General features: G+C 41.5%; 1 protein-coding gene across 3 annotated transcripts; it reads right to left on the bottom strand.

Annotated features, from left to right (window-relative positions):
• Positions 1-1,777: 1,777 nt before the first annotated feature.
• On the bottom strand, positions 1,778-23,278 carry LOC117048059 (complement factor H-related protein 5-like). Of its 3 annotated transcripts, none has more exons than XM_033151402.1 (13): positions 23,020-23,278; positions 19,667-19,900; positions 18,948-19,053; positions 17,563-17,645; positions 17,010-17,210; positions 10,593-10,766; positions 8,340-8,510; positions 7,082-7,264; positions 6,394-6,573; positions 5,681-5,854; positions 3,987-4,157; positions 2,139-2,258; positions 1,778-2,043 (listed from the first exon to the last, which is right to left on the bottom strand). In XM_033151402.1, exons 1-13 carry the CDS (start codon positions 23,081-23,083, stop codon positions 1,964-1,966), a joined length of 1,941 nt encoding a protein of 646 aa, XP_033007293.1. In that variant the 5' UTR covers positions 23,084-23,278; the 3' UTR covers positions 1,778-1,963. The 3 variants fall into 3 exon arrangements, with proteins under 3 accessions (XP_033007293.1, XP_033007294.1, XP_033007295.1); XM_033151403.1 differs by having other exon boundaries at positions 17,569-17,645; positions 23,020-23,277; XM_033151404.1 differs by lacking the exons at positions 1,778-2,043; positions 2,139-2,258 and adding an exon at positions 3,370-3,405.
• Positions 23,279-24,556: the final 1,278 nt, after the last annotated feature.

Below are 24,556 nucleotides of genomic sequence, written 5' to 3'. Positions count from 1 at the left end.
AGTTGGTTGATTGACAGTTCTTGCCTTTATAACCTAAGTTTGTGAAACTTTGGTTTCACTTTTGCGGTGTGCAACGGATCTCCCGCCCGCCCTCCCTAATTTGGGAACGGCGCTTTTGCTGCTTGACCTTGCTATGCCTGTCATGGGGTTGTCTGCTTTGAAGCGGGAGCCTGGTAGGAATTTATCCGGTGGCTGATTGGCTTTGTCACTGGTTTTGCCTACTACGTAGCAAATCGTCACAACTTGTAAGGTTGGCGGTTAGGCATTGGTATAAATTTGCTTGCACTAGGGGTCAGGATAGGCTGGGCCTGCCCCTAGTAACGCTGCTTCAGAGGTATGGATAGGCTGGGCCTACCTCTGAATGCGCGGGGCAGGGGTAGGAAATTGGTTGGGCCTACCCCTGAAAATAAGGGTATTCTGTTAAAAGAATCCAGGGACTCTTTCTGCTTTTGTCCATACCCAGTGGTGGGAGGCTTGGGCCAAGCGGAGTCCTAGGGAGCATTTGGGGGAGAAGCCTGGGTCGTTGCCCGACTCCGCTTCTGCCTTAGGTGTTCACCCTTTTCTGACTTCGCCCTCAAAAGCGAATGTCAGCTGTCCCATGGCTGGGGGGACAGTAGTCGGTTCCAATGCCTAAGCAACCACTCACATTGGCTGTATTTAAATAAAGTTGTGGCCAAAATTATGCCAAAAACCCAAACCAAAATTAATGTGTCATGTCTGAATTACTGGGGGGAGCTGGGACGGTAACCTCGACATGCAAAGAGGACGAATACACTATATGCAGTAAGATTGTTTTATGCTAGATGCCAGGAAAAGGCGCAAATCAGAATGAGCAGAGAGGCTGTACAATTGTGCTGTTGTGGTAAAGTCTGCAAGGTATTTAAGAGGAAAAGGAGGAAGGCAGAACAAACTGCATGACTACATCCTGGACAACGAAGTACCACCCTCGGCACCTCTGTCTTATCAGGAAAAATCTTCCCTTTATTGTAGGGTTGCCATATTCTGAAGAGCAAAAAAAGGACACATTTAACCATGGATCTCTCTGGAGAGTCTCATAATGAAAAAGAGAATGTGTCCTGGAAAAAGAGGACATATGGCAACCCTACTTTTGGCACTCATCCTGCCCATCAGTCCTTCCCAACTTCTCTTGATTCTGATGGAATGGAGAGAGAGTTATCTGTATTCTGCATACTGATGAGACCATGCACCAGAATCCTGCAGTCTCTTATTGATGTTGACTGTAGGATACAGAATGGTTTCTTACAGGCCTCACAGCTTAAAAGCCACGGAACAACGCAACAATATCCTAGTACTACATTCTGGTAGCAACCAGGCAGTTAAGAGCGGAACCATGTAATAATACAGGGCTCAGTCATGCTCTCTCAGCAAGCTTTAGTAAGCCATGAGCAACAAGGTTTGAGGAGACATGTTGCCATTTCCATCTCCATGAGGACCTTGTCTATGTCATTAGGCTGCATCAACTGAAAATGACCCCAAGAAATCGAAGCAGCACCTGGGCACCTCACTGGGGACTGTAGCATGTGGGGATGTGGCATTGGGATTGCTAGAAAGCAGGGCTTTTTCAGTTCTTTTACCTCTCAGGTGGACACCACTGCCATTATAGGAGAACAAGGGAGGCGTTCACGGTAGAAAAATAGCACTGCTAGAAGGGCAAGGGACTTTGCCCTCAAGTGCCTTGCAAACAATTCACAGTGGGTATCCAAAAATAGAAATAGAAATACTTTATTGCCACTGTACCACATGTTTACAGTGAGATTAAACGAGTCCCCCCCTCTCCCCCACAATCTCTCAGTCCTTGTTACACTCTATGCGCTGTTGTACAACCTCCAATTTAGTAAAAGAAATGGATACAGGAACAGTGTGTCACATGACTATGATCTAATGTTCCTGTTTACGTTCTCCTCCCATCTTCATGACTGGCTTCTAGAATGCAGGTGGTTTGCTACTTAGTCTTCATTCTCTCTCTCTTTAGCTCCTGCAGCTCCTGCTCAAGCGTAGCCATGCGTCTCTCGAGTGATTTTACTGTATAAAAAAAAAAATCAAAGGCGTATGAAATGGCAGCCGACCTGATGTGCATTTGTAAACCACAATCCTGTTCTTTAGGGCTGCTAACTTACCTGAGGCATGGATAGTGTGTAAGAAATCTAAAAGGTCTCTGCTGGTAATGCCATCAGTTGTTGCAGGCATGGGGTTGCTCTGAGAGTCTGTGCTGTGCTGCATGGTGACAGTTGGTACATCTACAATACAAAAGCATGAAAATTGATGAAAATGCCGGTGCATGTGCTCCTCTTACAAGGGATGCCAAATTTTGCATTGCAGCTTGGAAATGTAGTGGACGCTCGGGTTGCGAATGCGATCCATGCAGGATGCGCATGATGCAATTCGGTGCTTCTGTACATGCGCAAAGAGCGATTTAGTGCATCTGCACATGCACGAGTGCCGAAACCCAAAAGAAACGCATTCCGTTACTTCCAGGTTCGGCGCAGTGCGCAACCTGAAATTGCACAACCTGAAGAGGCCTTAACCCAAGGTATGACTGTATGGCCATCCTGTGTTGCTTGCTTTATTTGAAACTCTTTGCATGCCTCTAGATTGTTTCTGTGATTTGACTTTACTCTGAGCCATGAGTATGCCACATACAGAGATAGCTCCTTTGTTGTAAGCTGTGTGTGCCAGTCACACATTCTGGAACCCAATGCCACATATAAAGCAAATACAGGTAGCATCTATAAACCAGTCATTAAGCACCCTTGGCAAGTGAAATAAAGTCAAGTAGCACAAAGGACATCTTTGTTATGTTTTACATGGGTTGAAGCTTCTCACTTCCTCAAGTGGAAGGGCCAGCCGCTGCCACAGCTTCATTGTTAGGAGAGAAAACGGGGGGATAGTGGCGGCATTTGTCTTTTGTTGCAGATACACATACTCAACATAAGAAAGAAGACACACACCTAGACAGAGTTAAGGTAAGGTAAAGGACCGCTGGACAGTTAAGTCCAGTCAAAGGCGACTATGGAGTTGCAGCGCTAATCTTGCTTTCAGGCCAAGGGAGCCAGCGTTTGTCCACAGACAGCCTTCTGGGTCATGTGGGCAGCAGGACTGAACTGCTTCTGGTGCTTGTATGTCCAGTTTGACATGGCAACCCTCGCCTGGAAAGGTTAAGGTTTGATGCAGCCGGTTTGGAAAAGTTATTGAGCAGACGCTTTGTTTGGATTTTATCGGGACTGAGTAAAGATGGTGGCTGCTTGCAGCAAGGAATTTTGGATTTGACAGAAACACCAGCGTGTTAGGACGTACTGCAATTCATGGAGGAGAACCATGGACATTAAATCCACACAGAAATATATCTTGGTGTGTTTTATCTCGCTTGTGGGAACAACTCAGAGGCTGCGAAAAAATGAAGGATAATATCAGAAAGGATATGGGAATCATCGGAAAGGACTATGGAATGCAACAGAAATTTGGTGTTGATTAGAGCCCTCCAAGTTTGAAGCATGGGAAGCCTAATAAATTTATAATTTGGCAGATTATTTGGACTATTTGATGTATGTATAATTTGTATAATTTGGAACATTTAATGTGATTATGATTGGTTTGTGGAAACTCTAATAAAAATGATAAATAAAAAATTAAAATAAACTGCTTCTGGTGCAACGGGACACCATGACAGAAGCTAGAGCACACGGAAATGCTGTTTACCTTCCCATCACAGTGGTACCTATTTATCTACTTGCACAGGTGTGCTTTCGAACTGCTAGGTTGGCAGGAGCTGGGACAGAGCAACGGGAGCTCACCCCGTCACGGGGATTCGAACTGTCGACCTTCCGATCAGCAAGGCCAAGAGTCTCAGTGGCTTAGACCACAGCGCCACACACGTCCCTGCAGTGTTGCTTTGGCAAAACAGAATGCAGCATGCATCTTCATTTAATTTCCCCAAAGGCAAAATATGAAAGTAAGAGCATACTAACCAACACAGAGCGGGGGCAATTGCCACTTGCCATCCTCGCACGATATGTTCTGTGGCCCTTGAAGCACAAAATGCTTCTCACACAGGAAATTTATCTGTTCACCACTCTCGTAGGTTCTCGGCTCAGCTACAACAATGGCATTAGGAATCTGGGGTGGAGGCGGGCAGAGGTCTACAACAACAACAACATATCAAACATATGGTATTATTATTTTATTAATTTTATTGCTTTTTCCTCCAAGGAGCTCCCTGTGGTGGACATGGTTCTTCCCCACCTCATTTAATCACCACAACAACCCTGTGAGGTAGGTTAGGTTGAGAGGCAGTGACTGGCTCAAGGTCACCCAGGGAGCTTCATGACTGAGTGGGGATTTGAAACTGGGCCTTCCAAGTCCTATCCGACACTTGGACTGCTACAACGCAATGTCTCTACTAAAGATTCAAAATAACACATTATTAAAATCATTTTGCGTCATCAACACGAACAGGTTCACATTTATAACTCTAATTAGTTAATTGCACTGGCCACAATCCAAGAAATTATTCTGTGAATTCCTGTATGCACTGGAGAACATCTGACGCCTTTTCCCGTGAGTTTCCCCTGTTGCCTGACCAATTCTCTCAAAGCTCAACGTACTGTAAGGTATTGTAATGCAGTGTAATGAACTCCTGATGGAATGCATTTCCTCATTTCATTGCAACTAATCACCAAACTTAAAACCATGGAGAAACCTGGTCTGAACAAAGACATTGGATTCTTATCTCATTATACATAACAAAGCTATCTTTAGCCATCTCACCCCTTGCCTTTCCCTGCAAGACTAATTGCAGCCGTTAAGAGTCGTCAACAGGTTTTCCACACCTATCAGCTGATCACCCATTCCCACCACCCTTCTGAGTAATACCCCTCCCCACTCCCTCACTATATTTAAGGGTCTGGTGACTTCCGTTTCAGTGTATCTGAAGAAGTGTGCATGCACACGAAAGCTCATACCAAGAACAAACTCAGTTGGTCTCTAAGGTGCTACTGGAAAGAATTTTCTATTTTGTTTCGACTATGGCAGACCAACACGGCTACCCACCTGTAACTCATTTTATTTGTTATGGAAATTATATCGTGCATATCTGTTTAGGGTTACCTCACAGCCAAATGAAACTCTTTCCGAAAGAATAAAATAAATACAGCAACAGCGGGGCTAAAACATACCAATTCAAAACCTCCTCCATCCTTTTTAAGAAACAGCAGTGCTTCAGTCTAGAGGCTATTTGTCACACAGCTCAAGGCTCACCAGGAGAGCCAATTCTGCTCCCAAATCAAGATATCAAAGAATAAAAACAATCTGTGTTGTGGTTTCACTTTGTGGTGGTTTGTTTTTTACAGCTGCTTTTGAGCCTCTGTTGTCAAGTTTTGTCTCGGGTACAAATGCTATGCAGGAAGGCATTTGCAAACTGTTATTCTTCAGTATTTCTCCTTGTGAGTACATCAGTCAGGAGTAGGGGTGCGCGGGAGAAGTGAATAGGTTGAAATCTCACTACCCTCAAAAGGAAACAAAATTCAAAATGGAAATACCTCTTATCTGAGGACGCAACATGCCCCAATGTACCGGTATGTTGTATTTGCATTTTGCCTTCAGTTTTTGACTACCAGCTATGTCAGTTACCTAAGTTAAGAAAGCAATGGAAAAAAGAATGTACCTTTGCATTCCGGTTTGGGTAACCATTCTCCCTCAACACATTTAGCTTCACGAAGCCTGGAATCACAGATGTAGCTGAGGACATCATTGTTGTCATACTGACTTTTCAGAGGAACAGCTGATGCAAAAGTTGCATTCTTAGGTATATTTGGACGTGCACATTTTGTTGAAAAATCTAATAATTCAAATATTGTTCACGTGAGGTGGCTTAATAGCTAAGGCATACACATTTGTATGAATTAATAAGCCTGAAAATGTTACTGGATAAGTTCTCAATACACACACAGAGAGAGAGAATTTATGGAAATTAATCTTTGCGGCAAAGAGATCAAAATTATTCTCAATTTTACAGACAGGAAACTGAGGCTGAGATGCAATGACTTGCTCAAGGCTACATAGAGTGTGCTTGGAGGAGCATCATGTTGTTATTCTTCCGTAGTCACAAAAATAAAATAAAATCCCATAATAAGTGCACTCAACATATTGGGCCACTTTGTTGTGAAGGTTATTTTGCTTTATTTGACCAACAAAAATTAATAATGTATGGGCTTCTTAGATATTGTATGGATTTATCTCAACCAAGACCAAGATGAGATGAATTTTGTAATTTGGGACATCCCTACACAAGTATGAGTTTTGGACACTTCATAATAGTGCAACCCCATAGATACTAGGGTGAGAATCACAGCTTAGTAAACTATGAGCTCTGCTTACCTGCACATCTAGGTAATTCCCAAAGTCCATGGAGACACCTGGCTAAGCTGGTCTGAACGATGACAAAGTTTTCTTCACATTCATATTCCACATCCTCACCGTGAATATATTCTTCTCTGACTGTTCCAGCCACATGCCCGTTTGGAATACTGGGTGGTGGACCACATTTCTTTTCCTCTACTGCAAAGGGCATAAAGGAATATGAAAGAATATACTCCAGATTGTGTTTAGACCCTGATTGGAAGGCAGCTTTATTAATTGAAAAAAGGATCTTACTTAGTGCGGGAAGTCCATTGTTCTCAGAAGTCAAGGACAGCTCTCTGTTTCTAACTCATGTTCAGGGTCAGGTGAAAGGGTCAATATATTAACTTTCAGGGTTCAATAGTTTTCATTGGAAATCAATTTGTCACATGCCATTGCAATTACTTAATGTGGTGCATGAAACATCTGGTTGTTTTAAACACGATCAATACGTTTATGTTAGTATTATTGAAGCTGGGGAAAGGAACCTCTACACAACATTTAAGATGTATTCTGTAGCAGAAAAATAAGAAGAGAATATTTAAGATGTTCTTCCGCTTTCTCGAATACAGAAATTATTGGACTACTTAGAATCATGAAAAATGATTACACACACAGAGTACACTGTGTACACATTTATTTTATATGGATTGCAGCCATGGCTTACCTGTACAAGAAGGTACAGGTGTCCATTTTCCATCAACACACTCTATTATCTTTGATCCAGTCATTACAAATTTGAGGTTACACTCATATTCCACTTGGTCGCCATGCTGGTATTCTTCAAGAAGATCATCAACAATACTGCCATTCCTAATGTTGGCTGGTGGATTACAGTGGTTGACTTGTTCTAGGAGTAAGCAAATGTAATTCCTCACCTACCCGGTAATAAGGTTTGCACAATACTATTGACAGGTGACACGGGTGGCGCTGTGGGGTCTAAACCACTGAGCCTCTTGGACTTGCCGATTGGAAAGGTCGGCAGTTTGAATCCCTGCGACGGAGTGAGCTCCCATTGCTCTGTCCCAGCTCCTGCCAACCTAGCAGTTCGAAAGCACACCAGTGCAAGTAAATAAATAGGTACCGCTCCGGCGGGAAGGTAAACAGCGTTTCCGTGTGCTCTGGCTTCCATCACAGTGTTGCACCAGAAGTGGTTTAGTCATGCTGGCCACATGACCTGGAAAGATGTCTGTGGACAAACGCCTGCTCCCTCGGCCTGAAAGTGAGATGAGCTCTGCAACCCCATAGTCGCCTTTGACTGGACTTAACCATCCAGGGGTCCTTTACCTTTACCTTTGCTATAGACAGGTATTTATACTAATAACAACAGATTTATTAGTCACTTGTTACCAAGTTCTCCAGGTGGCTTACATTTAAAAATTGGAATACAGCCTAATGCCCAGTTTTCACAACCATTCCAGGCACTGCAGCTGCCCAATTCCCTGACTTTCAGCTAGGGGGGGTGAGACAGTTGGGAGGGAAGGACCCAGCACCAAACTATAGGTTCTAATTTCATCCTTCTCGTGAGCCTACTCATTCATTGGCATCAACTGGAGAGTCTCTTCACATGCCACAATAAATTATTCTTATTATTTATTTCTTATAATTAATTTATACGTACACGGCTTAATTGGTAAGGTGGCTTCAAAGTGCTTTACAACTATCAAACCAACGATAAAATAGTACAAATTCAAATACACAAGAAAACAAATTTATCAAAACGTGGAGATAAACGGCCACAATGAAAACGCTGTTGTCATCCCCCCCTCCAGGATGAGCTCCCCTGTGTCTGCACTTTGCCTCCTGCCTGACTCACAAAGAACGCAGGACAATGGTGCCTGACCAAATAAGGTAAGCATACTTATAAGAACACAAAGCATATTTGTGATGGAACTTCCTTTAATAGTCTATGGAGAAATAGGTACCTTTACAGTGGGGAGGCAGTGGAGACCAGCCAAAGGGATAACACTGGGCAGAAGCAGGGCCAACTATTGTGAATCCTTCATGACAGAAAAATTTCAAAACATCGTTGGGTTGATACTGGTCTTTTCTTGGCTGAATATCCCCATGCTCCAACAGGAGACCTTCACATATTGCTGGACAAAATGTCGAGGAAAAGAGATTAATATAACTAAGCACAGCTATTATTATTTTTAGCATCTTAGTTTTACTATGTTAGCTTGAAACTAATGTACTGGAGAGAGACCTGGAGCTGGTTATTCATCTCTGGGCTGCTATTAAAATGTACGTACAGTGGTACCTCAGTTTTCAAATGTAATCCATTCTGGAGGAGCGTTCGGCTTCCGAAACGTTCAAAAACTGAGGTGCAAAGGGTCTTGTAGAGGGGGTCTGCAATTTCAATGGAGAAAATGGGGGGGGGATGCAGCAGAAGCCATTCGACTTCTGAGGCGCGTTTGAAAATGGAAGCATTTACTTCCAGGTTTTCAACGTTCGAAAACTGAAACGTTCGGCTTCCGAGATACTTGAAAACCGAGGTACCACTGTATCATGTCTTTTGAAATGGAGTGAGAGGATGTTATATGAAAGAAAAGAAGGTGTCATCATCAAATTATTGGAATGATTTTGCTAGAGCAAATCCATCACTCTGTCTTGAGGACTGGCCATCCAGTTTTTGCTGATGACCTTTTCAGTTGGGGCTCAGGCAGTGCTGCCCATCCACTCTGCATATAAAATCACTGTTCAAGAACATTAGGTGCAATTCATCAACAATAATGTCAGCACATTTATTGATTTACATAGTGTGCTCATGTTGTCTATACACACATACCCAACCTCCCCTTTGTAAACACTGCTACCCAGGTTGCCTCCTATCTTGTAATATAATGTGGGAAGAGAAGGATTAAATTTAACCCCACCCCACCCCCCACCCCAATATAGGGATGCAAATCACAGCATTTACATTTAAACCCACAAGGCTTCTAAGGAGAAAAGCTTTACTGGCCTACCAATAAACTACAAATAACATGCTGGCTAAGAAGACATGCTGGCAACTATTATTGTATTAATTTAAAAGGCCTTTAGCAACTTGGGCCAAGGATAACTTAAGAACTGCTTGATTCATTCTATGTTTGCCCAATCACAGAGGTCTTCTATAGATTTACTCGTTGTGGTCTCCCATGACTCAGATTCCACCACAGGAACAGTGTGTGCAGTTTTGTGGGCATACTTTTATGGAACTCCCAGTTGAGGTCAGGGAGGGTTGACCTAAATGTTGGATGGGGTGGACCTCTACTGAAGACTTGACCTACTGAAGACTTTTACTTCATCAGGCATTTTAACTGAATACTGATTTTATAGTTTTAACTCTCTCTCTTTTTTTAACATTGACTCTTTTGAGTTACTTGTGCTTAGGGCCATCTTAAGTATATCCAGCGCCGTGGTGCAAAGATCCCTCCGGTGGGCCCCCCCTCCCCGTTTCCCAGAGTTGCCTACCTTTTTACGGTGCTGCCGGCAGCTTTGCGGGGCTGGAGGAGGTAGGCAGCGGCTGGAAGGCAGCTCCTCCGGCAGGGAAGAGGCGGAGGCTCTGGGCGTGGCGCTGCTTCAGCGAGGCAGGTGAGGGCGGCGAGCTGATGCCGGGAGGCGCCACATCCAGCCTCCGCCTCTTCCCTGGTGCCCTCCAGAACTTGGTGCCCTGGCACCCCGTGCCACTTGCCTCTATGGGCAAGACGCAACCAGCTACACTTTTCCATACCTTCCTTCTCTGGGCTAGTGGTAGCAGCAACAAAAATGTCAAGAGGGATAGAGAGAATCTAAAGCAGGCATAGGCTTGGCCCTCCAGATGTTTTGGGACTACAACTCCCATCATCCCTGACCACTGGTCCTGTTAGCTAGGGATCATGGGAGTTGTAGGCCAAAAACATCTGGAGGGCCGAGTTTGCCTATGCCTGTTCTAAAGAGCTGCAAGTTCTCCCAAGTTCAGCTCAATCCACCACATGTGTGGTGCGTACCCAGAGTGCTAGTGGTTGTTTTACACTGTGAAGAGGATATAGAAGTGGTGGCTGCTGCAAATGCCTCATTTCCTCTGCCACGCATGGGATTTGTAAACATGCACAGCTCAAGCTTTAAGAAGTCAAAGAAAACCATGTAACCTACTGTTTACAGCAGAACAGTTCCTCGGGTTTTATATTCTCAGATAAGACACCACGAATAACACTCACTTTTCGTGCCACAACGTGGAGCAGGTGACCAGCCATTTTTTGTGCACATGGCTGTTCCTTCTGGATTTGGATTATCATCACAAGAAAATGAAATTTCTTCACCCTCTCTGAAGGTCTGCTGATTTAGGAAAACGAATCTACCATGTGCAAAGGGTATAGAAGGGTCGCATTGCTCTAGAGGCAAAAAGAGTAGTTAAGACAGTTTTGTCAGTGATGGGGCCCTGTCTCTGGAATGCTTTCCCCAAAGAAGCTTGTCTGGTGCCCGCACGGATAACTTTTCTAGGCTACTACAGTGTGGTGCCTTTCTGGGGTTTACACCAAAAGGGTGTGTGTGAAGAAGGAGGGATAGCAACAAAAATACAGGATGGGTAGTTTTGCCACTCCATCCCAGCAAAAGTTTCAATTACATTTTAAGGATCACTATTCAACCCCCAAAACAATTACAGGGGCAAGGGTTCACAATTCCTACATGATAGCTAGTTCTTAGTTCTCCCACCTTCCTAGCATTTACAGTTTTTTTCCATTAGAAATATATATATATATTTTTTAATCCAGTGGTTTTGGTGTTGAAAGTAGTAACAGAAACCTGAACAATCAGATTTTTCCTGGAGGAAGAATGGTTGCAGTGGCAGAATCCCCTGTAACCCATTGCGCATGCACACTATTCCTAGCATACACACAAAGCCAGAAATGCTACAAGTCAGCCAGCTGCTGGTTGCTAAAGAAAAACTCAGAAAACGTATGTTATTGACCAGTAATTTCATTAATCTCACATCATACCAGTTTTTAAAATACTTGTACCTGGGGCAACCCCATCTCATGTGGAGGTATGCACCAACCATGCCACACCCTCTCCAAAATATACGAGAAAGATTAAGTTTTATCAGGGATAACTTCCTTGGTGTCAAATACTATCTATAGATGCAAAATTTTCAGTAATAGCTCTTTTATTTATTTATTTATTTATTTATTTATTAGAGAATTTAGCTTAACAAAAATCTGCAGCTGATTTACAGAAAAAGAATCAAAGTACAGTAAGATATGCACAAAGTTCAGAATACAATTAATACATTTCGAATGCGTCATTTAAAACAGCCACTGAACAAAGTAGCGCTCTCAAACATCTCCAATATACCTGAGTAAACAACCAAGCTTTTAGGAGACTTTTCCCCCCTCCCCTCTAGACAGACCTTCGTTCTTCAGATCTTTAACAATGTACACAGTCTGTTCATTCGAGCTTGTATGTTTGGGTTGGCTTCACCCCTTTCTATCCAGTTCCTGTAAATTGCCCATTTATTTGTAATTCTTTGGCATTTATTTTCCCACTATCCTCTGCTGCTATCTGTGCAAATATTTCAGATTGTACGTATTCAAAAACATAATCATTCCATTTTCCCATTTCCCATTTAGCCTTTTCTTTCCATCCCAGTGCGATGACTGCCATTCTGGCTAGAATCATAATCTTATACAGCTCTTGCATATTACTTTTTACTTTGCTATTTCCCAGTATTCCCGAAAATAATAAATCCCTATTCACTTCTATATTTATTTGAAATAATCCAGAAATTACCTTTGTAATCTTTTGCCAATATTCCTTAACCAGACTGCATTCCCACCACATGTGGGAATAAAATCCTTTTTCCTGACCACAATGCCAACATTTGGGACTAAACCCTTTCACTATATATGCCATTTGTGCCAAAGTTCTATACCATTTTAATAGAAATTTTCTACTTAGTTCTTTAAACTTTTCTATTTTAATATTGTTTATATTATTCATCATTTCTTGGACTGTATTTTGATGGATCATACCTTCCTGCTCCCATTTAATCTGGATTATCTTTATCATTCTTTCTTAGTCACTTATCATCAATTTATATAACATCCCTGCTATCCCTTTCTCCATTATTTGTCTTTTGTTCAGCACCATATCTATTTTCATTTTTGTCCCCATCACCTCTGCTCTTTCCGTTTTTATCAAATCATAAAGTCCTTCCACTTTCAACCAATATTGTTTTCCTATTTTTTCCAAAAAAACATTTTTTAAATTAATCTCCCTTCTTCATCATACATATTCCCCAATCTAACAAATCCCCGATCCTCCAATCTCCTCCACCAGCCAGGTCCCCCCTGACTCTCCTGCATATATTTTAATGGCATCCATCTTGAGAGAGTTGGCATCCATTTCGTATTCCATTTCTTCCAGATTCCTAGCGCAGTTTTCCTTGGTCCTATTGTCTTCTTACAAGCCATGCTAATATCTCTAATAAATATCCCCTCTCTTCCTATTCCTTCATTTATTTCATTTTCCAGCCTAATCCATTTAGTCCTATCCTTATATCCAATATCTATTAAATTTTTCAGTTGGAACGTTTCATAATAAAATTCTAAGTTCGGTATTCCCCATCCCATCTCTTCTTGCGGTGAGTAATTTACTATGTCTGGGGTTCTAACTCTTTTGCTTCCAAAAATCCAATTTTTAAATACCTTATTCCATGTTTTAAACCATATTTTCCTAATGGGTAGTGAGATTACTTGAAATAAATATAATAATTTCGGTACCAGAAACATTTTAACTGCTCTGATCCTACCTAGAATAGATAAATTTTTTCATGATTTTATATCCTTCTTGATGTTCCTCCATGCTTCTTTGTAATTTACATCTGGAATCCTAGCAATATTTTTAATGATATTTACCCCCAAATATTTAATTTTTTTCTTGTTAATATCCATCCTTGTCATTTTTGCAATTTCCTTCTTCTCCTCTTTATTTACGTCCCAAAACAGAATTTCCGACTTTTCCAAATTTACTCCCAATCCTGACTCCTCTTTAAAGTCCTTCAGGATTATCATAAGTTCTCTTACGCCCTCAAGGGGGTTTGTAAATAATAATAGGATATCATCTGCATACATGTTCAACTTGATTTCCTCCTTTCCTTTCCTATATCCTTTTATCCTTACTGAATTTCGTATCCTGTCTGCCAAATACTCCATACCCAACACAAATAGTAGCGGTGAGAGTGAGCATTCTTGTTTAACTCCTCGTTGTATATTGAATTGATCTGAAACCCCCTCGTTCACTCTGACCACAGCCTTCCCTTCTCTATACACTTCTCGGATTGCTTCCACAAAGTTTTCTCCTAATCCTACCTCCCGCATGATGTTCCATAAGAACTTATTCTAATCGTGTCAAAGGCCTTATACACATCCAATTTTAAAACCACCAGTTTACCTTTTACCCTGCTTGTTAGTACGTTTAATACATTTCTTATAGGATGGCCTATGCATCTTCCCTTAACAAATCCATATTGATCTTCCTTAATTATTTTAGGTAGTACCTTTTCCAATCGTCTTGCCAGGATCTTTGTAAATATCTTATAGTCTTGATTTAATAGACTGATTGGTCTGTATGACCCCACCTCTGTAGGGTCCTTTTGTGGTTTTTCAATCACTACTATTTCCACTAGTTTCCAAGTATCTGGGGCTTTCCCCCCTTCTGGGATATTATTAAATACTTTTTTTAGTTCTGCGCCCAGGATATGAATTGTTTCTTTATAAAAGTCTGCAGTAATTCCATCTAATCCTGGCGATTTCTTACTCTTAAATGATTTAACTACATTCTCTATTTCTTCCAGAGAGATATCCTCCTTCATTCTCAATCTGTCACTTTCTTCAATTTTAAACCCTAAGCTTTCCCTACTGATATTTTTATTTTCTTCTGTATATAAAGATTGATAGAATTCTGCAAATTCTTTCCTTATTTCTTTAGAGCTTTGTGTGAGTGTTTTCCTTCTGGTCTTAATGGCCTTCACCCTCTGTTTGTCCCTTCTTTTCTTTAAATAGTTTGCAAGTCTCTTATATGATCCTATTGAGGTTCTCTGAAAATCGTTTTTGATCATATTATCTCTCTTCCACACCCCAACTATATCCGACTCGTCCAATTCCTGTTTTAACTTTCTTAACTGCTCCTTCCTACTCCTTAGATATTTAACCTGTTGCTGTTGTTGCAAAATTTCAATCTCTTTAATTTTTTTCTGTCTCCCCGAGTACCACTCCTTCTTAAGAGCATTCTCTTTCAATATACAATGTCCTCTTATAACAGCTTTGAAAGCGTCCCACACTGCCGGGATCTCGGCTGAGCCATTATTCTCTTTAAAGTACCAGTCAATTTGATTTCTGATATATTCCCTATCAATCTCTTTTGCCATTATTAGATTATTATACCGCCATCTACTTTTCTCATCTTCTTCCAGCCCCAGCTCCACAAATAGTGGAGCATGGTCTGATATCCATATTCCCATAGACTTTGCCGTTTTAACACTAATTTCATTCCCATCTTTAATTAACACGTAATCCATATAAGAAAAAGTCTTGTGTCTGTTGGAAAAAAGTAGGTTTAGTGCTGGGGTTTCCCATCTCAAACACATCCTTTAATCCCCATTTAGATAATCTAAATGTGTTATCGTTTTTTATATTCCAGTTAAAATCTGCTGTAACGATAACTTCCCCTTCAGCGTAAAGCTGCAGTTTATTCAAGATTTTCTTTATAAATTTTTTCTGTCTTGTGTTTGGACTATATATATTAGCTATTGTAAAGATTTTTTGTGACACTTTGATTTTTAAGAATATAAATCTACCATCATTATCTTTTTTCCGGCTCAGAACCTCTGGCCTGAGATTTGCATTACATAGTATAGCGACCCCTCTAGCCTTGTTTGTCGCTTTTGATTCTTCTATTAAGCCCCATTGCTGAGAGCATAACAAAGGTCTATTATTTGCTTTAGCTCTATGTGTCTCCTGAAGGCATAATATATCCGCTTTCATCTTCTTTGCCAATGTCAGTACCCTATATCTTTTAATATTTGAGGCCAACCCGTTAACATTAAGCGATAAAACCTTTAAAGATCTATCCATTGTCCCGACTACCATTTATTTTTTGAACCCTTCTGTGTACATATTTTGTATTTCCAATTCTGTCCCATTCAATCCCCCTCTCCCTTCCCCCCTGAGACTCAGATAGGGATCTCCATGATCCCTGTCTCATGGTTTCTTAGAGGACTGCACTCCTCTCCCTTCACTCCTGGAAAGTTTATGTTCTTAAATGTATTTACAAAAGCCCATTTTAAATGTCTCTAGTATTTATTATTTCTTGCTGTTTCCTTCATCTCCCGACTGCCGTCTTCTTTTACTCTGTTGTCTCTGCACTGGAGATTCTTCACTCGGCTCTCCCTGTTGGTCTTCCTGTAGTTCTTCCGAACTTGAGAGTTCTTGCTCTATCCGTCCTTGTATTCCAACTTCTAGGTCAGTTAGCATTTTTTTTTGCTTCGTCAGGGTTCTTAGCCGAGTATTTCCTGCCATCTTTATAGACCACCAATGTAGCAGGGTAGGCCCAGGAAAAGAGGATTTTATGTTTGTATAGAGCTTGTGCATACTGCTGCATTTGTTTCCTTTCTTGCAGCGTTTCTGGAGAGAAGTCTTGTCTCACTATGACCTTTCACTGTTTGAACTGCAGGTCTGCTTTCTGTTGAAGAGATTTATAAATTTGATCTCTTAACTTCTCCCTTGTAAATGCCATTATTACATCCCTGGGAAGTCCGGAGCCTCCTCGTGGTGTAAACAAACGATGCACTCTCTCGATTTCATATTGCTCAATTACAATTCCTTGTTCTTTGAGCCATTCAAACACCCCCCTTTCCAGGTCCTTATTTCCAATGTCCTCAGAAATGCCAGAGAACTTCAAATTCCTTCTACGCTGTCTATCATTCATGTGCGAAATTCTTTTTGTCAAGGTTTCTATTTTATTTGCATTTCCTTCTGCTACCTCTTTTGCATGCTGTGCTATTTTCGTGACTTTTTCTAATGTAGCAGTCATTCTTCTCATTTCTGCTTTCAGTTCTTGCATATCAGCACATACATTTATCTCCGAACGCTGGATCATCTCCCCCAGCTCCTTAATAGACTTGGCCATCTTGTTAAGGCCTTCTCAAGTCTTTGCCAAATAGGTGAATTTACAACCGTTTTAAACTCTGACTCACCCCAGTCCAGGACTTAGACGTAAACACAGTTCTCAGTGAGTTGTCTCTGCTATCAGTTTGCCATGAATTATTTGTTTTTCAGGCTTTTAATTCAGTGAGTTCCAGGAGCGATACGGGTGAGCGTCTACCCACGCCGACGCATGCGCAGTCTCCAGTAATAGCCCTCTAGCAATGATGGATGTTGTTTTACATGGTGTCTTTAATCACAGAGCACAATAAAAGAACACTGGAAACACAATTAAAGATCTTAGTTGTGCCTGTAGCATCCGACTGTGCTTCATATATTCTTACCCGTCTCACAAGGCCTCCACATTTAATTTTTCTATTAGACTTATATTTCTATTTCTGATCCAAGAGGAGAATGCAATAAACATCTACTTACTGAGGCATTTCGGTTCTGGATTCCATCCAAATTTGGTACATGTAATTCTAGGCCATTCTTCTTTATTTGGGGTCAGGAAACCAGGATGGCAACTGTAGGAAATCACATCTCCGACGCTGATTGGAAAATAGTCATTTTTAGAGTGTTCATACTTGCTAGCTAGGAATCCATTCTCTATTTGGACATAGGCACAGTTCTTTGCTTTGGAAAAGATAAAATAAAAAGTTAAGCCCCCAAAACCAAACCAAACCAAAACAGAATGTTCCACTCACTGCAAAGGACAAAGGCTCAGATTCAGTCCCTGTGCACATGTAGAAAGCATTTCCAGAAAAACACAAAGGGTTGCTAAGTGTTCAGCTGCAGCATCTGGAAAAGCTGCTCTGTGGTTTCTCTGGCCTTCAGGATGAGCTTTTCAGGGATATGGGGGCAGTATTTGCTGCAAGATCAAAAGAGAGGGATGGGCAGGAGGAAACTGGGAGAAGACACCTAGCAAAAGCTCAAGCAATTCTGCAGTACTTTGAGTCTCAGTCAAGATCTGTAGAGGTCCACTTACCGGTACCTTCACAACGAGGGACCTCATTGCTCCATCCATCTGCACGACAATCACGGTAGTCTGTAGGACTGAGCATCTGAAACCTGCAAGTTTTTTTTTTTTTTAATGAAACCAAAACATTTAAAAACCAAATAATTACATGACAGTAGCAGCTTTGGAATAACATTGAAACACATTGAGACTCAAACAAATACTTCTAGAATAGCAGGGTTATTTTCTAGTTTTTTCCCCCTAGAGATGGTATGAGTGCTCACCACAGGTTAGCTCAGACTCAAACTGAATGGATTCAGGAGAGCTGGTCACTAAAGCGAGATGAGTATTCAAACCCTCAGTTCCCACACTGGCAGAATGTTGAAAAATGGGAGAGGAAGCCCCAACTCCTTCCAATATACAAACACACTCCTCCCTTTCCACCTTGCTCACCTTGTTCTTAATGCTAGGAGTTTTTTTTGCAGAAACAAGGCAAACAGGGTAGAAGGGATTTCTCTCTCTCCTCATCCCTTTGGTCATTATAACCAGATTAGCACCACTTCTTATATGGCTAGACCCTGGGGACTGCAGGAGACCTTGAACAAATCTTCGTCCCCAAACCTTAAGAGGAGGGAAGGTGGGCAAGCAGGCCAGAATGTGTCTGAGCACTGGGAGCTGGCAGGAGTTTGCTTAGCATTGGTTTGAGGGCAACATAAATGGCAGAGGGGACACCTTCTGATCCCTCATAACATTTCTGCTTTAACCCCTGATTGGGAAGTGGAAGCAAACTCAATAGAGTTTTCCCATTGCTTGTTGTTTCCCAGTTTTACTATTTATCTGTTACTATTTACTGTTTACTATTTATCTGTTGGGTCCTTCTGAGTATGCACTTGGGTACTTGCATTATATACATTATATGCATTTTATATATATGCACATATAGGCAAACGGTAAAAGTAAAGGACCCCTGGACAGTTAAGTCTAGTCAAAGTTGACTATGGGGCTGTGGCACTCATCTCACTTTCAGGCCGAGGGAGCCAGCGTTTGTCCACAGACAGTTTTCCGGGTCATGTGGCCAGCATGACTAAACCGCTTCTGGGGCAACGGGACACTGTGATGGAAGCCAGAGCACATGGAAACGCCATTTACCTTCCTGCCGCAGTGGTACCTATTTATCTACTTGCACTGGTGTGCTTTCGAACTGCTAGTTTGGCAGGAGCTGGGATAGAGCAATGGGAGCTCACCCCGTCGTGGGGATTCGAACCGCCAACCCCAAGAGGCTCAGTGGTTTAGAGCACAGTGCCACCCACACCCATATATATATATATATATATATATATATATATATATATATATGTCCTAAAGATACTACCATGACTAAATATCTGAAGAGAAGAGGGGCAGGGGATATTTACCCTTCATTGCACCGATACACGACACGAGCACCAAAGACAAATTCGTCACCATTAACAAGTTCTAAAGATCCAAATTTGATATCTCCAGGATGCCCACAAGGCCTTTCTGGAAATTAAGAAAATTAAGTGTAAAGCAAGGTAACACTTATGGCTATAACAATGTGCTTGAAAACGATGCTGTGGTGTGAGAAATGTATAAAGGCTGCTAAGAAGAGCAACCTTGAATCTCCTCTTCCTTTCTTTTCAGTAACGTGAAGTAAAAGAAGACACGTATGATGCTTAGAGCATCTCCCAGCCCCTTTCCAGCCCCACTGCTGCATAACATCCCTGAAGTGTCTCCTACCTGGTACTTTATGTCCCCAGCTCTCTTTTTAAGTTAAAGCAACCCCAAGAAGCAAGGGGGCAAATGGGGAGATCCAATTAATGGTTAAGTCACGGGATCCTCGACAAGTGTGCCTCCATCAGATCCTTTGCAAGTTTTGCAGAGCTCTCCAGCCCTTACCAACTCTGGTGGTCTTAGACCTCCAATCACATGAAACCCAAAGCTAACAGAAAAAGGGTTAGTGGCTACAAAGAGAAATGCAACCTTGTATTGCATTGTTGTTGTTGTTGTTTAAAAAATGGGCCATCCCAACGCTTATCACAAAGAGGGGGGGAAACTGCTCAAATATTTCAATAGTTTTTGATTGTGAATTTTATAAAGTTATGTTTCTACTTACTTCTGCATTGCACATGTGGTGTGGATTGTACCCACTTTCCATTGTTACACCGCAATCTTATGCGCCTAAATTTTATATACCCAGGCTGGCAGTTGTAAATTACTTCATCCCCATGCGAATAGGACTTTTTGTCTGATATGTCCGCAAGTTCTTCATGGTCTCTTATTGGTGGTGGTCTGCAGTCTTCAAGTAAAATAGCATCAGAAAAATCGATAATAGGTGGCACCCTTTGACCTGTAAATTTTAAAGAATTTGAAGGAAGTGAAAAAGAACTGAGTTGGAATTACGCAATAAAAATGTTGGCCTCGTAACTTCATAATCTCCCTTCGTTGCACCACAACTCAGATACTTAAGCAGAAAGTAGGTCTCTAGCTGTTTTTGGACTACAACTCCCAACATCCTTAGCTAGTGGTTCCAGTCAGGGATGATGGGAACTGTATTTAAAAAACAGCTCGAGACTCAGCTTTGGGAAACCCTGCCATAATGAAATGGAGGGGGGGAATGCAGTTTCAATCTGATTCCTACCTGTTTTTTCTGGGGAAAATGGAAATTTTGGAAAAATTGAAAAAAAGTTCAGTGTGGAGTAATTTTACAAATTGCGTGAAACACAGTGTAGATAAAAGCATTATGCTTGCAATAAAACATGTAGCCACCCCCTTTCCCTCAAAAGCAACAACAAAAAAGCAAGAAACCATCACCATAAAAAAACCATCAGATTTGCCCCTTAGCACCAACAGCAAATAAAATTAAGGTCCACTTCAATATTTAAGCTCCATAGAAGGTCTACCCTTTGAGTAGTGCTTTAAAAAATAAAAAAGAGAATACACAACATATACATGCAGTTTATTCTATCTCATTTTCTGAACTACTGTTATCATTTTCCATTTCTTCCGGCTCTTCCTCTTTGTCATTTTTCCTCATGGACTTCTAAAAAACGGCTTTGGAAAAAAACAGGGGGGAAACCTGCCCCCCCCAAACTTTTCGGTTTCCTCCCCAGGCCTTTCCATATCTAAGGCAATTTATTTGCATGCCAGGGCCAAAAGTAACCAACATCCAGTTACTGAATAGTATGTTGCACTAAGGCTCAAACTCTGTTTGAAAGGGAAAGGAGTGTGTGTGTGTGAAAGGAAAAGGAGTGTGTGTGTGTGTGTGTGTGTGTGTGTTTAATTGAATTTGTTATTATATATTATAAACCGCATGATGGTAAGAGCTTTCTAAACAGTTTACAAAAATATACAACAGAATATTAAAGTGATTGATAAAAGCAGGTATTTAAGAGTATTCCATAGATGGGTTTCCGGTCGTGCACGACGGGAAATGGCTGACTAATAACATCTCTCCCGACGCTCACGGGGAATTTTCGAGGCTGTGATGGGAGTAAGCAGCCTCCCAACCTTCCCAGGAGTGTGGGAAGGACTGCCTCGCCCGGAGATGCCCCTCAAACCTGCTCCGACCCTGGGGGAAGGAGCAGGGGGGCCAAAGGGCAGATAGCACCCAAGGGAGGAGGAACTCCTAGACGCCACCCCGACCTTGCATGATTCCCAGTGCTTTAAAATATAAATTAGTGAGAAGTCTTGGGCATGCTTCAAACAAAGGAGGAAAAGGTATTTTTGTTAAAAAGCTCAGCCACTGAACAGCTAAGAAGAAAAAAGAAAGGAAAGAAGATTTGATCATCGTATCGGTTTGTGGAAGCGGGACGGAAAGGGGGGGGAGCCTCGGACTCTGTGATTGTATTTTGCTTTACTATTTTATATAACGGGCAAACACTCCCCCCCCCCAGAAGACCCAACTTCACTATGCATAACAAGTGAGATTTGAAAGACTGATAATTTGATTTCGGTTGAGAAGATTTGGTATTATAAATATAAACTGAGTGGAATTTTCAGCAATATGATAGTTAACGCTATCCTTATGTGATAATGAGCTACATCGTTCACATTTGGAAGAGGATAAAAAGTGTTTTTATATGTTGATTTTGGCAAAGAGACAACCCCTTGGACACTGACTGATCTTAATTGGAGGAACTTGGACGGTTATCATAGAAATGATGCAGTTGAAATAAGCCATGCCACTTGTACAAACCTGGGCTGCATTACATGAAACCAGAGGGATAGGAAAGCCAAAAAAATACTCATAATATACGAACTTCCAATAATAACCGGCAAACTCTCCTGAAAAGGTACAAGTGGAAGCAGATGGGCAAATAACAGCTGTGGAAAAAGATGTTTGGATGTTATCGGGATAGAACAAAGATGGCGACTGTCCGTGATTAGGCTTTTTGAGTCAGATAGTCAAGGGGCAAGTCGACGGTATGTTGGTGAAATATGGACTTAAATCCACACAGAGACATTGTTTGCTATGATTTATCTTGCTTGTTGGAATATATCAGAGGCTGCGAAAATATTGGAAGATGGAAAACAATGGACAATAGTTGATTAGATACCTCCGGAGTTTGAAGCATGGGAAACCTCTAAATAAATTTAAATAATAATTCGGTAGATTTGGAACTATTCTTTTTTTATTGATAATTGGAAAAATAATTAGGAATGTAATTTGGAATGTTCTAAAGTGATTTTGTTGTATTGGAAATTCTAATAAAAATGATTTGGTAAAAACAAGAGTATTCCATAGATGATTAAAGTCAGCAGTGGTTAAAAGGAAGTAAATCGCATGCAGCTTCTACGTGTTCAGATGGGCTGGCCCTAACGAAAATGTTTCGAGCAGTTGCCGGAAAGAGTACAGTGAGAGCACCTGCCTGGTGTCAATCGGCAGGGAGCTCCAAATTGTGGGTGCTGGAAGGCCTGGGAAAGAATGGAAAAAATTGGGGGGAAGGAACAGGTTTTTTCAGGGTTTTCCCTCCAAAGCCATTTTTTTCAGGAAAAATTTGGGGAAGAAATAGTGTGTGGAATATTCAAACTATATAAAGCTATTTTTCCCCCAATTTTTTTTTTTTGGGGGGGAAGGCGCCAGTTTTTTCCCCCAGGCCTTCCCAGCTCTATTCCCACCTGAAGTTCTAGTTCTACCATTCTGGTGAAACTGGTTTTTTTTTAATGTGTTGTTTCCACACTAATGCCACAATCCTATGCACATTTCCCTGGGACTAAGTTCTGTTGGGGCTTTCTGAGTGGATATGTATGTATAGGATTGTGTTATAGGTTAGTAGTATTTTAGTTAATAATGACATAGGTAGGTAAAGGATCTAGGTTGTTAGGAACTTAAGTTAATAACCTCTATTTTTTCCACACTGATTTCATTGGGCCCCAAGTACTATTGAGTTAGATCCAACCCATAAGGAATCTGGCAACATCCAAGTTCCCTGGTAAAAAATATTGTCAGCTGGCTACACAACTTACCATTTTGGGAAGGACAAGATGTCAGAAGAAGAAATGGAATAATAAAGACCAGCCAGCTCTTCATATTATTTCAGGAAGCTTGCAGTGCTCTGTACCACAAAATCTTCACTTTCAGCTGTCAACATATTCCAATGTTCTGCAAATATCTTTTCCCCTCTCTTTGGAACCACCAGTTATTTTCTTTAGCCCTTTGCCATGTTTTTAAAATGCTTTTTGTGTTTGATAGACCAATCTGAAAAGAGCAAGAATTAGGGGAATGTGCAAGGTACTTTTTAACCCAACTCAGTTTATTTACACACGACCTGTGAGTTCTCTGATGCAATCCTGGCAGCAACAAAATATTTCTTTGGTTTCAACAGTTATTTTATTTTGCTCTGTTATCATAGTTTATTTCATGCTGCTTTGTTTGTTTGCTTGCTTGCTTGTTTTTGTTTCACAGTGCAACCTGTGAAGAGGAAGACGCAGTTGAATTTTAAAGACAATTAAGATTATTTGCAAAAGGCCTGGGAGTGTTGCAATTCTGACAGTAAACCAAAGGGTAAAGTCCACTCATTAGTTGTTGACCAGAATGATTCTGCCTGCCTTGTTCTTGCACCTCTAAGAGCAGCTTGCTGTGAAGAAATCAGAGTATGAAAATGCTTTGGGGGAAAGGGTATAGGGAATTGGAAATAGAGGCAGTGAGAGATTTTACTTTCTTGGGTTCCATGATCACTGCAGATGGTGATAGCAGTCATGATAGGGGTGCCTGGTGTGCTCTGGTCCATGGGATCACGAAGAGTCGGACACGACTGAACAACAACCTGACCGTATGTTTAATAGCAGCATGGCATGCATGCTGCTTTTACAAAGTACGGTTTCTATGACTAGTCGAAAAGGTCATTAGAAAGCAGGTTCTTTTTGAATTGTGAGGCACAATCCAAATGAATGAAGTCTGCTTAACTTCATTGGTCCAATGGATTTAAGTGCACCTCACCAGTGTTGGGTTGTGGATACCATGTGAAACAAAATTTATCAAAGTTGTTGCTGAAAAATAACCACATTTACCATAAAAAAACTTGTTCTGTTGAACTTCAACACCCACACTGATGTTACCTAGTCAAGAGCAGCTGAGGACTTCAAGCCCACCACAATAACCATGGAGCTGTCTCAATACATCATGGACCCTAAACATGTTGTAGGTCAGGCCTTTAGGCCGGTATCTCCTGCAGAATTGATAGATCACTTCCTGGTTGGGTTCGGGATTGACAATGGCTTTTATCCCATGGGATGGGAGAGCTCCATGATCTGTCCATGGAGACTTATGGAATGTGATGCAGTCTTGCATGCTTTGGAGAATTTTCTAGGGGCATGACTTTGGTGGCACAAATAGGGACATAACTACAACTGCTGCAAAACACACTCCCTAGCACAGGGGACCCTGTTGGGCTCCTTGCTTTTCCAGAGAGCTGCGGGCAATGAAACAGGCTGGAGGATGGCTGGAGTGCAAATGGCAGAAGTCTTATAGCAAGTATGATCAGGCCCAGATACACACACATAA

Source organism: Lacerta agilis, chromosome 6 (genome assembly GCF_009819535.1).
Source record: "Lacerta agilis isolate rLacAgi1 chromosome 6, rLacAgi1.pri, whole genome shotgun sequence".
Classification (NCBI taxonomy): Eukaryota; Metazoa; Chordata; class Lepidosauria; order Squamata; family Lacertidae; genus Lacerta; species Lacerta agilis.
This window is presented reverse-complemented; position numbering and strand designations above follow the sequence as displayed.